Source organism: Gobius niger (assembly GCF_951799975.1).
Source record: "Gobius niger genome assembly, chromosome: 14".
NCBI lineage: Eukaryota > Metazoa > Chordata > Actinopteri > Gobiiformes > Gobiidae > Gobius > Gobius niger.
In genome coordinates, this window is record NC_136865.1 from 18,349,572 (window position 1) to 18,363,736 (window position 14,165).

Consider the following 14,165-nt stretch of genomic DNA (forward strand, 5'->3'; position numbering starts at 1 on the left):
ATTGGGTAGAAAACTATATCAATATTTCTGCATTTGTTAAAGTAGTTTCAGCAACTGGAGATTTTTCTCTTCTTTATTTATTTATCAAACATGACGATTCCAGACAATCCGCCTGTCTCTATATAATTATAATGCTAACAAAGTTAAAACTTAAAGTTTCATTAGATTAAAATAAAATAGCAGTAAAGAAATTGAAGAAATATAGTTTAGTTGAAAAATAAAATCATATGATATTAGATCACCAATTACATATAGCAATATTTGAGTGGTATTTTTTTTTACTTTATTTTTAACAAGGATAAAATTGTTTTGAAGTTTTGCACATTTTCAAATTATAGTGTTATTGTTTTAGGATGTGTTAGCAAGCTGGAAGAACTCAGGAAATTATCCTGAGGCCTCTTTCTGTACAGTTGTGACGTTTCCTGATTTGGCGATACATTGTGTAACCCTAACTGCAGGAGCAGAACCTACTGGTATATGTAATATTGAAGCCTCTGCCGGACATGGAGTGGTCGGCCTGAAACTCCAGCCGCAGCGTGTTGGTGTTGGACGTCAGGTGAGATGGACTCTCAGCTCCGGAAAACCTCCCGATCACATTGGCGTCGTTCGTCTCTCCGTCTTTCACCGTGAGCGCGTCGTAAGGCGCCTCCAGATCAAAGTCGTTGAAGGCCAAGTGGATCCGGGAGCCTGGTTCGGACTGGATGAGCCAAACGCAGTTCATGTTGTTCCCATAGCCTTCCGGGTAGTCTGGTGAGAGCACTGTTCCTGACGGAGCGGTGAAGTTGGACATGCAGGGGACTGATAGTGGGGAGGAGACAAATGTGATAGGAATAAATTACAATCGGAAATGATTTGTCGATCTTCGAGAGTGGAACACTCTAACAGACATTCAGGGTTTATTCATACACTAGCTCCGAAAGATACACCCCCTGTTTCCTGTCACCCACTCAGATCTGGTGGGACTGATCAATAATAGGAGTGGGGGGTTAGAGTGTCTGTATTTGAGCATTAGAATCCCGATACAACAATCTCTCCAAATTGGTAATTTCATGTTTATTGTCATATTGCCCAACTTCATACGCAAACATACTAAAGGAATATTCATCTCAAACGCCTAAGTGGAAAGAGAGAAAGTGAAAATGATTGTGAGGGAGAAGTTTCTTGTTAAATATTCATTTCCAACGTCATCGGCCATCGTTCGCCTCGGGCCATCATAAAGTCAGAGCTGTCAGGATCACCATGGCAACAGGTCAGACCAAATGCTATCAAGCTCACAGCCCAACCTCATGCCACGCTTTATTATCCCACTGTGTCTGGTGGCGCACTCACATATGCATATAGGGATGTTCGCGGACCACTGGTTGTTGTCCTGGCAGGAAATGGTCTTCTCCCCGATCAACTCGAAACCAAACTGGCACTCGAACCTCAGGATGCCCCCGTTGGAGAAGCTGTCCCCCTCTCGTATCCCGTACAGGGGTGTGCCGGGGTCCCCGCAGCTCTCTTTGTCGATTTCTGTTGAGAGAAAGGTTTATAAGTGCACATTAACCGGGGTGTCATCCGCACTGATCGGGGCAAATGATCCACCTTAACATCCAACCTGACCTCGCCTAATAGGGTTACTTAGCGAGTCAATCGCTTACAAAATAAAACACCATTGTGGCAGAAGGAAAAGCTTGCATGAACTCGACTCGATTAACAACATTAACAACAATATAAATAATAGAGAAAAGTGCCCTGGGACAATTCTGTCTGCTGTCTGATCACAACTGTAACACTCTGTAATGTCCATATCATTTGAAGTGAATAATAAATCCACTATTTTACTATGGAACAAGCTAGGAAATCTTTTTACAACACATTCTGAGTGTTCCGAGTGATCAACGAAACACATTGCCAACAGGAATTTTAAAACGTGTTAATTAGGCCTATTTTATCAATGTAGCAGACACAACTATACAGTATTTCACCAAACCACGCATGCTAATAGCTCGACAGCATTCATTAAGTTGGCATCACTCATTAGGCTCATTTACACACCTACACAAGCAGATTATTTACAGCAACTGCAATACAAATGGAAATGCTCAGAATAGCCCTGTTGTTTGTTCATTATCGTGCTGTGAACATGCTACTGCCACAAATGCCAGTCAAGGCAAAGTTGTGTGCTTATATGTTTGTATGCATTCCTATAAAAGGCTAGCTACTGCAAGTAGGGCTGCTCGATTATCGAAAAAATTAGAATCACGATTATTTGAGTCTTTATCTTATTTATTCATTAATAAAAGAACAACTGTGCTAAATATTTTCTGGATAAAAAAGTCTACATTTTATAAAATATGCTCACGTTTCTATAATGATCTATTTCACACCTGCCCCCTGCTGGCCAGCCCTCACACCTACAAAAGGAAACAGAGCTGCGCAGCCTGATGACGTCATCACACAGCGCTAATGTTTTTATGCCGGACAAAAAGCATTTGCCGTTAGCATGTGAAATGCGAAGGGCACAAAAACAATCATCCCAGCGGCATGAAATGATGCAAGCTTGTTTGGAGCTCTGTTTGTGAGATTGGTTCCTCGTATAGCCTACACCACACAACCAGCGCCTGGGAAAAGGACTCTAAATGTCTGTTCTTCTTTCTGCAAAAGGTGAGCACTTATCAGAGGCGTTATCACAAGAGCTCCTTCTAAAGATTGTTAAAAGTTTTACTGAGACAAATACAATAGTTCATCACGCAGCGCTGGTCGTTAACTGCATCAGACTTGTCACACAAATAAGGGACTTTCTGCGCTTTGGATAAACAAGGAGGGCATCCTTAATAATCGTTTTTTCTCTATTATACTATTTTTGTAATTGTTTATTGTGTCATAATCGAAATCGTAATTGAATTTCAATTAATTGCACAGTCCGAAATTAGTGACAAAAGGGTGTATGTTCGTTACAAATAATACTGTGGACTGAGAACAGCGGGACTTGTCTCCCCACCAAGGTTTCAGGCACTGAGGAAGCGCCACCCTTCCAGGACTCAACTGCATCTCTTATTCATCCCGGCCTATTCTTTTTTAGTGGTAGGTGAAACCGAAGTTTCCCCCGAGTGCGCCAGAGCACCAAAAAGAAACCGGGCACAGGGAGAATATCCAATCTCCAGACAGAAAGACCCCATTAAGCCTGGGGATTGAACCCTTGCTGTGATGCAAGAGCGCTAACCGCAGCGCCCCCATGTTCCCCAAAAGATCAATACAACTTTAGGACTTGAATGGGAACAGGTGTTGGGGACACAGATACACTAGGTCACATCGAGTGTATCACACCTGCAAAACTAAATATGTTTTCTCTCAGCATTACATCTATTCTCAAACCATACATTTTTGCCCAACATGAACACCTATTGCTAGTAATGCCATGTGGAGCTACAGAGTCAAATAGCCAAGAGTCTTATTTTTGAAGCAGTGTGCTATGCCAGACTACACTGCCCATTGTTAACAGAAGTACACAGTGCCTTTGGGTAAGATTTCCTTTATTGTAGATGGCTGTACTTGAATCGCATTGTCAGACAAAACCTTTGCCTTCAGCAGAATTTTGCACCTTTCCCAAATGCACTATTCTTTCCTTCGTGAAAAACTCTTTGATATTCTGTTTTATAATGTTCCGTTTTGTAAGGTCCGAACTGCGATGCTGAATTGCTGTTCAGTATTTTAAGAACCCTAGAATCTTCACTCCCCTGCCTGGCACCCCTTTCACTCCCCCTGCCCTCCTTTTCTTATTCCCAGTATTATTTACAGGAGTAGCCCGTGGCACAGAGTCAGAGTCTGCATTTTGTGCTGTTAGCAAACGTGGGTGTGTGTTTTTTGGTGCGGGCTTGGGCCTGTGGTAGTGATGTATTGCATTAATTTCCATCATGACATCGCCTTTATGAGGGACGCCGCTTCAACCAATCACATAGTGCCTAACACACACAAGGCCAGCACACAAACCGACATGCACAGCGCCATAGAGGGAGAATGGAGGACAAATTGCTTTGGAGAGACACAGTTTGAAACATTCCTCTACAAAACCTTTACAGCATTCAAGTACTTTCACACCAGGGGATACACTGACTGCTTGTGGCTTTTTTTTTTTTGCACTGAATTAAATCAGGATCAATGGGCCGTTCGCCGAAATCATTTAGCGATAGAAGCTATTATCATAGGCACTGTTGACGTCCTACACCTTTAACTTGCAAGGTCTTATATCGCAAATGAATGAAAAAAAAAGGAAAAAAACTTTGATTGCATATTTTCCCATCTTTTTCTTCATTCAGAATCGAATAAGGCTATGCTTATAATCTATTTCAGACAAGAATACATTTGCAAATACTGCTTTTAAAAAACAAGGGCGTCAAAATGGTTCACATGGAGAGGAAATAAAGACATTTGAAGAGCTTTTCCTTCTGCTACTCTTCTTAACACTTGCAAATATGTAAATGTATTCTACTAAGGAGACTACTGTGTGATTGAGCCCTATCTAAATTAAGGGATTAACAAAGGCCTGACTTTAATCTGGAATGGTCGATATTTTTACTTGACTGATTATTATTATTATATATTTTTATCATTTGTCTATGTTTTGCAAATAGTGTTGCTGTATTCCCTTGAGACAGTTGTAAGTAAATGCAAAGGCCATCATATGGTGTGCTGTGCTGACGTAGGAGAAGTGTTTTCAACAGAGCACACTTCATGCTAGTTCTATATGTGGATACAGTTTGTGTCATACTATATGTGGCTGAATGGACGTCACTGCTATTGGTAAATTCCGTTGGGGGAAAAAACAACACAAAACACTTTTTTTGCTTCCAATCCAAGCCAATGATGAGCGTTTGAACATTGAAAATAACAGGAAGATGAAAGAAAGATGTCTTTTCTTGTTCGGTAAAGTGTGATTCTCATCCCTTTATATCTTAAAAAAGCACAACTCTGCTGTTTAGCTTCCAATTTTCTTTCATACTTTGAGGGGGCACAATGGCTGAGTGATTATGTCCCTCACAGCAACATGGCCTTTGGTTCACTTCCCCAATTGAGTGAGACTTACTGTGCACAATCTGCTAAGATCTGGAGACGACTCAAACAGTGGCATTGGGGTATGGGTCAAATGCAGAAGAATTTCCCAGTGGATACAATAAAGTACTCGGAAGCTTGGACCCAATTTTCACACATTTGGCTCAAGCACTATAGTTTTCCGGCAGTGAGTTCACACACAATTTGAGAAACTGGGCAATGATTAGTTCTTCATACAGTTTTCTACAGGATAATCTAAAATGACAAAAACTTAAAACTCTAAATTGTTAATTAGTTGATGCCCCTGAGTAAGACTTACTGAACCAAACATAGGAAGAGAAACCCATAAATATGTACCACGGCCATATTTAAGGAAGGTTAAACGGGCCCTTCCCTTTCTAATGATCTCTCAACCATCTGGAGCCGCTTTACAATTACTTCATGACAAACTGGCTCCGAAATGGTGCCTTGTTGTTGAGCACAGCACCGCTCCAGTCCATTGAGTCCTCTTTAAAAGCTGTTAACATTTTAAGGGAGGTGGTTACTGATTAAAATGGCCACACAGACGAGTAGTTATCGCTTCAGTATTTTCCTTTTTGTCATTATTTTCCCCCAATGCAACATCGGCATTAAAAAGGTCATGTTTTGTTATTGTTTGCCATCTTGTGCCTGTCTGTGTATTTCAATAATGGATGTTCTTCTTTGGTGTAATTGCATTGTGTACTGAACTGTACTAATATCTAATTTAGACTTTGGACATTGATCTAACTGCCAGTGTTGAAGATGCATTTTTACATGGGATTATAAAGTTATTTTCTGATATTAAAACAACTTGTTTACCTTAATACATCCTTGTTGTTGTCCCTCTGGGGGTTATACAAGTGTTGATGGGATGACTGGGGGGTCTTTCATCTCTCTCGGTGTCTCTGGCCAGAAAACCTACTTGAAACTTTCCCTGCTCCGACCCGGAGGCGCAATACACACTAATGGAATCACGAAGAAGAACAGCCTAACGGGCAAAGCTAACTGCGGATAGCGCTGCTTTAGCAGTGTTTACAGCCAAGTTTGAGTGAAAAATGATCTCCATTGTGTAGTTGAGTTGTATCACAATGTACAATATCACTCTCTCCCTTTGTCGTCTCTGTCAGTGTAGTATTTACTCTCACGGACAATAAATAATAAATAAACGCAACATGCTACAACACCTGCAGTAGCGCTTGTGGCCTTTAGGGGCTGCTTTGAAGTTAGTCAAGTAAACCAAGGACATACTATTTTTGTGGGTACAAATGTTACAGTGCGTTTATACAAGGATGTAACTGTGTCTGTACAAACAAAATCATGATAAAATTATAAACTAGATTTAAAATTGAATATTGGAGAAGGCTACTATGTCTTCACCATTTTACATATGTGCGCGTGTATGCAGGCTTACAGTGTAACATTTATTTTACCTAGTAGATAGATTTTAAAACACAATAACACTGCTCTGATTTTGAGCGAAAAGATAAAAACATTTTTTTTTAACTTGGAGTGGGCTCACGTCGCCTCAAACCCGCGACTATACCAGCCTCCATTGCTCTGCTGTGACTACAGGTCGCCAAACATGGGGATTAAAACATATTAGGTCCTTTAGGTGCTTTATTTTGATAACACTGCATATTAACACTGTCAGTGTCTAGCTGATTATTACAAGCATGTTCGGAATGGCCGGCATGTTTGCGTGTTATATCAAGAGTTTAATTACAGCAGTTTAGTTTCTTGGGCAACGTGTTGAACAGTGTGGCTTTTAGTTGGGACAATAGGGTTCCAAAAGTTGGGAACGAGACTCCCTGAGGGACCATGAAAACACTGAGGAGGAGTCCCAAGAAGATTTGATTATATGCATACAACTAATTGTAGAATTCAAAACCACATATACTAATGCATTGATGTGAAATAACTGAATAAATTATTGAAATAATAGTTGAAGTATAGACGACATATTTGTATTACAATTTTGTGTGAAAAGTGCTCTATAAAAATGTTTTGATTGATTGATATTTTGAATGTTTTGCTGCTTGAAATGATTAGACTATGTAATTCCTTTTTAGGGTGGGGTTCCTCAGTTGTTCGAATGACTACTGGGGGTCTATAACTGTGCTATTGACCATTTGTATGACTTCTTTTTCATACTTTTATTTAATAAATACACCCAAGCCTTGTGACCAAACCATATAAATGGAAGCTATTATCATTTTACATTCCAACGTGCAATTTTTCCACAATGATTTGGTCCACATCAGAAGTACCACATTAGCAACAGTGTTGCCTATGCTCAGTGTGACAATTATTCATGAGAGGAAAATGAAATGTTGTTTACACTTTTGTGATGAAGTAACCTCTGCCTGGCCTCATGCATAGACCTGTATACAAACGCATAAAAAACAACCCTGGCCAACCACTCCCCTGGTGCTGCCGCCGAGGCTTTAGACAGTAAAATTGCAGCACTTTTTTTTTTTTTGTTACGTTGTGGATGAATATTTCATGAATTCGCATTTCATGGTATTTCCTCCTCTCTGAATGAAATGCTGTTTAGCGCGGTGTGATTAAGGCAGTGCTGCTCAGTACCTGGCCGCCACTCTAGGATTACTACCGTCCCACCGGCCCAACAGGAGCCAACACAATTCCCACGCACACAGAGCACATTTACACTAATACTAGGAGTTGGCGTGGGCACATAGCATGGCAGGTAGAAATTACAATTATTTTTCTGCAATCTTAAGCGCGCCAAAAATAAAGTGTTTTTACTCTCTTGGCACAGAACCATTACAAACATATCTATAAGGGTTAACTTTGCGGTAGAATTTTACCTTGACATGCTTCTGTCTTAAATAATTGATCAATGTAAAGTGTGATAAAAGGAATAAAATAAAATCTTAGATGTAAAATCTGACATTATACCATTAGGATGGAGCATATATTTAATTGCATCTGGTTTTATTGGGAAAATCGTATGCACTGCATACACCATTGCTATCATGACACCAGGAAGATTTTTTTTGGGTTGCAACCAGTCTTCTGATTGGATGAGGACAGAGCCAGTGACAAAAGTTGGCCAGAAAAAATAAATAAATAATTCACTGGATGGTTGATGTAGAAAAAAATCTTCAACCGTCAACTAAAGCAAATACGAGTCTGAACAAAAAAGTAACTCCTTAAAAAAGTTGTAGTAAATGTAGATATAAGATACGGGAGAGAGCCCATTCCCATTCATGGCAATGTTTCCATGTGGTATGTAAAATGAACATGGCACACACCCTGAGAACATGTTCCTAAACAGAGCGAAAAGAAGGGAAGCCCCGCCCTCCTGAGGTGAGTGGACCTGAGCCTCCACAGTTCTATACGGCCTGTCAACCAAAGCCTAAAGTTAAAACTTTAGAATTCCATAAAAACCCAACAATGTTAAAACTATTAAACTCTCAACAGAGTTGTCACAAGAGGAAACACTTTGTTTTTTGTGTGTTTTTTTTTAGAAAAAAATATGACTCTTTGGAGCCAGGCTTTAAAGTTGTTTTTGACATGTGTAAAGTCCCCATTGGTTTCCATGTTATATTGAACCTTCTGGAGTCAACAGAAGCCACTATGGGGCGGTATTGCAGCTATGTCAGCGACCCGCCATGAGGACCAAAGAGAAGCGCTATCCCTGCCCATTGAGGACAAAACATGCAATCTGGATAATGGGGAGTTATTTATAATATGAATTGTATTAATACTGTATCATGAACAGTCTAGTGTGTCTACATTCAGTGAGTGAAAAGCTGTAAACTTTCAAATACACAATAACATAGGGATAAGGGGGCATTGTATAGGTTCCCTAACTTCACATTACATAATTGCAAAATAAATAAATAAATAAATAAAAAGTCGTTCCTGTTTATTCATTTTGAAAAGATATTAAAATATATGTTAGTCTTTAATAACAAACAAATCAAATATGCACTTTAGAGGCAATCAGCAAATGTGCAAAATGCTGCATCTGAAAATGAGATTGAATAAATAATAATAATAAAACCCCTGCCTTTAACTTTTTGACAGGTTTGAGGAGTGAGCTGTACATGCTTTTCTGCACTTTACATCCACCCTCTGCTTTCACAACCCAGACAGGATGAACGCATTATGCAAAAATAAAGCACTTGGCGAGATGATTCACCACTGGAACACAACCATTTATAAAGTTAGACTGAGAAGAGGGCAGTGCCGCAGAGCTTCATACGGTGTGTTATCTATCCAACTAAAGGTCGACACAACTGACACATGACAGCGAAAAAACTTTTATCGTTTGGATAATTCTGTTTAGATCTTACTTTGAAAGACTTAAGAGAAAGTTTAACGTGCAGTTTATATACAATTTATCTTTCAATGAGCCTGTTACTATAGAAATAAAGCTAGTACTCCATCTACTGACCAATATTCATAAAATGCACAGGAATATTAGTGAACAGAAAGATAAGAAACCTGTGCTAAGGCCATGATGATAAGGATCACAAGATATGGCATTCAAAGAGATATTTTTTAATATGAAATTTAAAGCAGTACTAAGTAACGTGTTTACCTTAATAAATCCTTTTCGTAGTCCCTGCGGGGGTAATACAAGTGTTTATGCGATGATTGGAGGGCCTTTCATCTCCCCCTGGCCAGAAAACCATGTTTGCAACTTGACTGCCACCGGACCGGAGCAAGCAATACACACTAATGGAATCACGAAGAAGCCAACATGCTAACGGGCAAAGCTAACTGTGGGCTAACGTCCCCTTAAACAGTATTTACTGCCAAGTATAAGTGAAAAAAATTATTTCCGTTGTATAATTGGATGTACAATATCCCTCTCTCCCTTCGCCTTTCCTGTCAGCGTAGTATTTACTCTCCAAAACAATTAATACGTTTATTTATTTATTTAAGATGGGACAGTGCATATTAATTAACATGAGTCCTCAAAGTCCACATGTAAATATGCCAGAGTTAGCCTCAATGGCTAATTTTCATCTGTAGTCCCAGTTAAAAGTTAAAAAATCACAACTTGCTACGACACCTGCAGTTGCGCTTATGGCCTCTAGGGGCAAGAGTTACTTAGTACTGCTTTAAGTGATCTCGAGAACATATTCCCTAAACTGATTAGAACATTGGGTCACAAACATATAAATAAAACCATGGTGTTGTAATGTCAATCTTGGATTCACGAAGTTCATTGCTGCTGAGCTGCCTGGTTACAACTGTCTAAGATTTGTTCCATATTTTCACAGGCACCCAGTCAGCCTGATTTGCTCATGTACGTGTTTCGACAACAACATATCTACAACAGTTCAGGCGTTGTTGGCAGGATCTTGTGCATGATCGTCACAGAAGAGGTGACCAGGTAAAGGTCATCCTGGAGGAAAAACATCCATCCAGCCTCTGTTTCTCACTTCAATGTCAACACAATTCATTATAATCTCATGTCTCTTTATGAATAGATCTCATTTGTTAAAAGATAGGGACTACACAGGACTGCACAGAACCATATCACCTTTCTGCTCTTAATAAGTTGGCTTCTTACAAAATAATGATAAAATAAGCCGGTCTGTTTAACGGGGCTCAAGTGAACTCAATTCAAAGAACCATGAATCCCGTCACAAGTATTTCTAATTAATTTGGACTGACAGCTCCAATGACTGAAGCGTCCTTATTAGTGAAGTGACCCCTGCCCTGCCGTATGTCCCCCTCACACTGTTCCTGACTGGCAGCTCTCAAGACACTTGTCCATTTGACCGTCTGCGAGCAATATACAGGTGCCCAAACACGCCATTTTTTGATTTTACTTCATCAATTTATTATTTTTATTTTTTTTGAGAGGGTAAGGTGAGCGGGGGCGAGCCAGCATCTGCGCCTCTTTCACTTGGCACGATCCGAATGGTATAACTAAGTGGAACAGACGGTTTGCTCTGTGTGCAGCGTTGAATCCTGCATCAATCCAATTGGCAGCTGCCGCATTTAAATTATAGAAAGTAATGGCACGGCTCAAAATCCCGCACGGTGGCAGCTCGGAAATCTCTGAAGAAAATCGAGTTGGGGATGGTACACAGTGTGGCAAGGCAGGGGTAACCAACCATCAAAGTGCTCTTTCAAATTGTAAGGCTAAAACAATACACGCAAGATGAATAAGCAAGAGCTTAGGCCACACAATAAAGCACTTCATTGAACACATCACAACAACAACCACAGCAACAACAACAACAACAGCAACAACAACAGCACATACACACAAACGCATTAATTCAAACATGTATTCTTTTGTTGTTTTATATAACTTTTTTGTTCAGTTATGGATTGTCTCAACCATTTACTTGCATGCACCACCAATGTATGTGTTAGAGTTAGACAGCAATGCTCTCTGCCAATAAGCTTCAGTTCATTGGTCGATATAGTAACTATTTAGGCTATGGTATATTAGATTAAATGGCATACTACAACACAATGCAATACAATTCAATACAGCCTGATGATTTGTATGTTGTCTCTGTGTCTGTATCCTCCATCTAGGTACTCCTGTCCATGAAGCCAGTTCAAGATACTGCAGCTGTCTTGTTTTCAACCCCCAAAATAAAACACTTTCAAACAAGCTTCCACGAATACACCTCTCGAAGGAAGCCTGACATGCATCCTTGGTTCCAACGCATTCAATATCTCTTTTCATCGTTTTGAAAATGAAAATAAATGACTGAGTCGCTGTTTTATTGTCTCCGAAGTCAGACCATAAAAAACATTAGGGTAATATTATGCTTTGGAGGTGCTTATGTACAGTATAACTCAAACACAATCATGTATAGGCAGAAAAAGATGTGACACCTCAATAGATTCTTTTATGGCCTGTGCAAAGACACATACTATAATCTTTTGAAAACATGATTTATTCATGGCTTAGTCAGAAATTCTCTGTAATGTAAAATATAACAGCATTGCTGCAGTGCTAGTTTAAATCTACAGACATGGCATGAGTGAATGATGGTTCCACAGACTATATGTGGCATGTTCACAGGCATACAACATATCAACACTGCTTCAGTTTGATCCAATTTGCTTCCCAATATTTTACACAAAGGGAAAGCTTTGAAACTGGAGAAGTCATTTTTCTTCTGTCTGTGGGCTCTCAGACTCTCAATTTGATATCATTATAATGACATTGTTTACTGGCTTCATAAAAATCTACTTTAGCATTAATATGTGGAATCAAATATGTCTCTAAAAATTAGATTGTAAGTGATTAAATTAAATTTGGCTCAATTGGGTAAGTAAGTAAGTAAGTAAGGAAGGAAGGAAGGAAGGAAGGAAGGAAGGAAGGAAGGAAGGAAGGATTTATTTGTATAGCGCCTGTCACGCATGGACATATGATATTAAGTGAATCATCGAAGTTTATTAGGTTATTGCAAAAGTATTTGGAGTACACACGAAATGAAGTAGTGGTATGAAATGAAGTGTTTTATTCTACATGCCTACAGTGGTCCATCAGCAGCATGTCAATAATATGCAGTGTGTGCTTTGAGTGAGTGGAGCTGTGACCTTGTCTTTGATAAAAGATAATGTTGACACGACAAATGAAAAGTGCATAAGTGAAGAAGCAACTCAACTCGAGAGGTGAGCCCAAAGAGGAGCGGTGGCTTCAGTGGTAATGGCTGGGACACAAAAGTGCATTACAGGGCGACCAGGACAAAATGTGGTGATTTTTCGACGGTTTGAGATATAGAGGCAGCTAATGAGGAAAAATGGCACAGGCAGACATGGAGGGGGTGGGACGGGAGAGAGAGGTGAGTGACTTGTCGGCTACAGCTTCGTTGGCTCTCTGATGGAGGACCTGTCGAGTCCAACGCACCCACAAAACATACACTGTACAGTGGGTGACTTTGCAGCAAGGCTCTGCTCCTGATAATGTGGGTATTTCAGCACCAAGGTCAGTGCGATACAGCTTTAAAAAGTATACACTGGCAGCCTCTATTTCCCCACTTAGTTTATCATAACACATTATATGTGTCAACATGTGGTCACAGATTCAAGCAGATGTGCACAATCTACTGGTCATCGTAGCAGCACTGGCCTAGAATATGCCAGAATAGTTGTTGTTTTTGTGCCCTCCTACTCTTCAAGAATGCAGAAGAGATGATTTCTGTTTTAGGCAAAATAAAAAGACAAAAAACATTTTGTAGATGTACAGGATATGTCTCTGGCAACTATTGGCAAAAATGGCCTCTAGTCAGAAGCTTATAATTATGTGTCTACATTGCATGTGGCAAACATCATTTGTCCCCATTTTGTCCATATCTACGTATGCCAGCTTTCTTTTTCTACACAGCGCTCTCTTCACAACAACACACTGCGTAATCTCACTCACTCTGACTGTAAATGTCAAAAGCATAAAAGCGAAAACAACAGCGGCATCACTTCCAAATTACAAAGGCAATTACAGAACCTATTTACTAAACATGTAAGCAAACAGCACTCCGTCTGTGCGCAGCTCGAACACATCTTGCGTTGCCATATTTGTGTGATCTGCCGTGTATATTAAAAGCGCATTAGCGTCAGTATAGTTTAACTTGTGGACCCAGTGTGTTGCAGCTTAATCCCAGAGGAGCGAGAGAGGAGCCGGGGAACAGTATGGCCGCCCAATGGAGCATATACATAAGCATGGCTGCATTTAAATGGCCCTCCTCTCCATTAATTCCTCTATTGATCTCCTTAAGGAAATGACTCAGACTCAATGAATGAGGATATATGCAACTATAGCAAAATCCCACCGGAGACGTCCGTTATGGATTATGAGTTAGCTCGACCTTAAGGCTATTTTTAACTGCCGTGGTCTGATGATCCAAATCTGCACTTAGATAAAAGCACTAGGTCTTAAATACGGCTGGGACGATAAAGTCTACAGATCAAGGGGCGTGTGCAGGGAGTGGCCGAGGAGGGTTGGAGGGATTTAATGAATTTTTGCTTGAAATTATCACAGAAGTACAAAAAGATAAAGATAAAAAAAACATAAAGAACATAAACATCATGTTATTGTCTTTACCTTTGTTTTTGTGTGATGACAATACCATACTACTGTGCAAATATTATACAAGCTTAAATAA

General features: G+C 39.9%; 1 protein-coding gene across 1 annotated transcript in view; it reads right to left on the minus strand.

Annotated features, from left to right (window-relative positions):
* LOC306974403 (CUB and sushi domain-containing protein 3-like) overlaps positions 1-14,165 on the minus strand; it is a 383,839-nt gene that overhangs the window by 109,071 nt on the left and 260,603 nt on the right. Inside the window, exons 13-14 of the mRNA XM_079571635.1 lie at positions 1,330-1,512; positions 472-798 (exon numbers count right to left, since the gene is read on the minus strand). Coding sequence (XP_079427761.1) covers positions 472-798; positions 1,330-1,512 — 510 coding nt within the window. The remainder of the gene's footprint in view (positions 1-471; positions 799-1,329; positions 1,513-14,165) is intronic.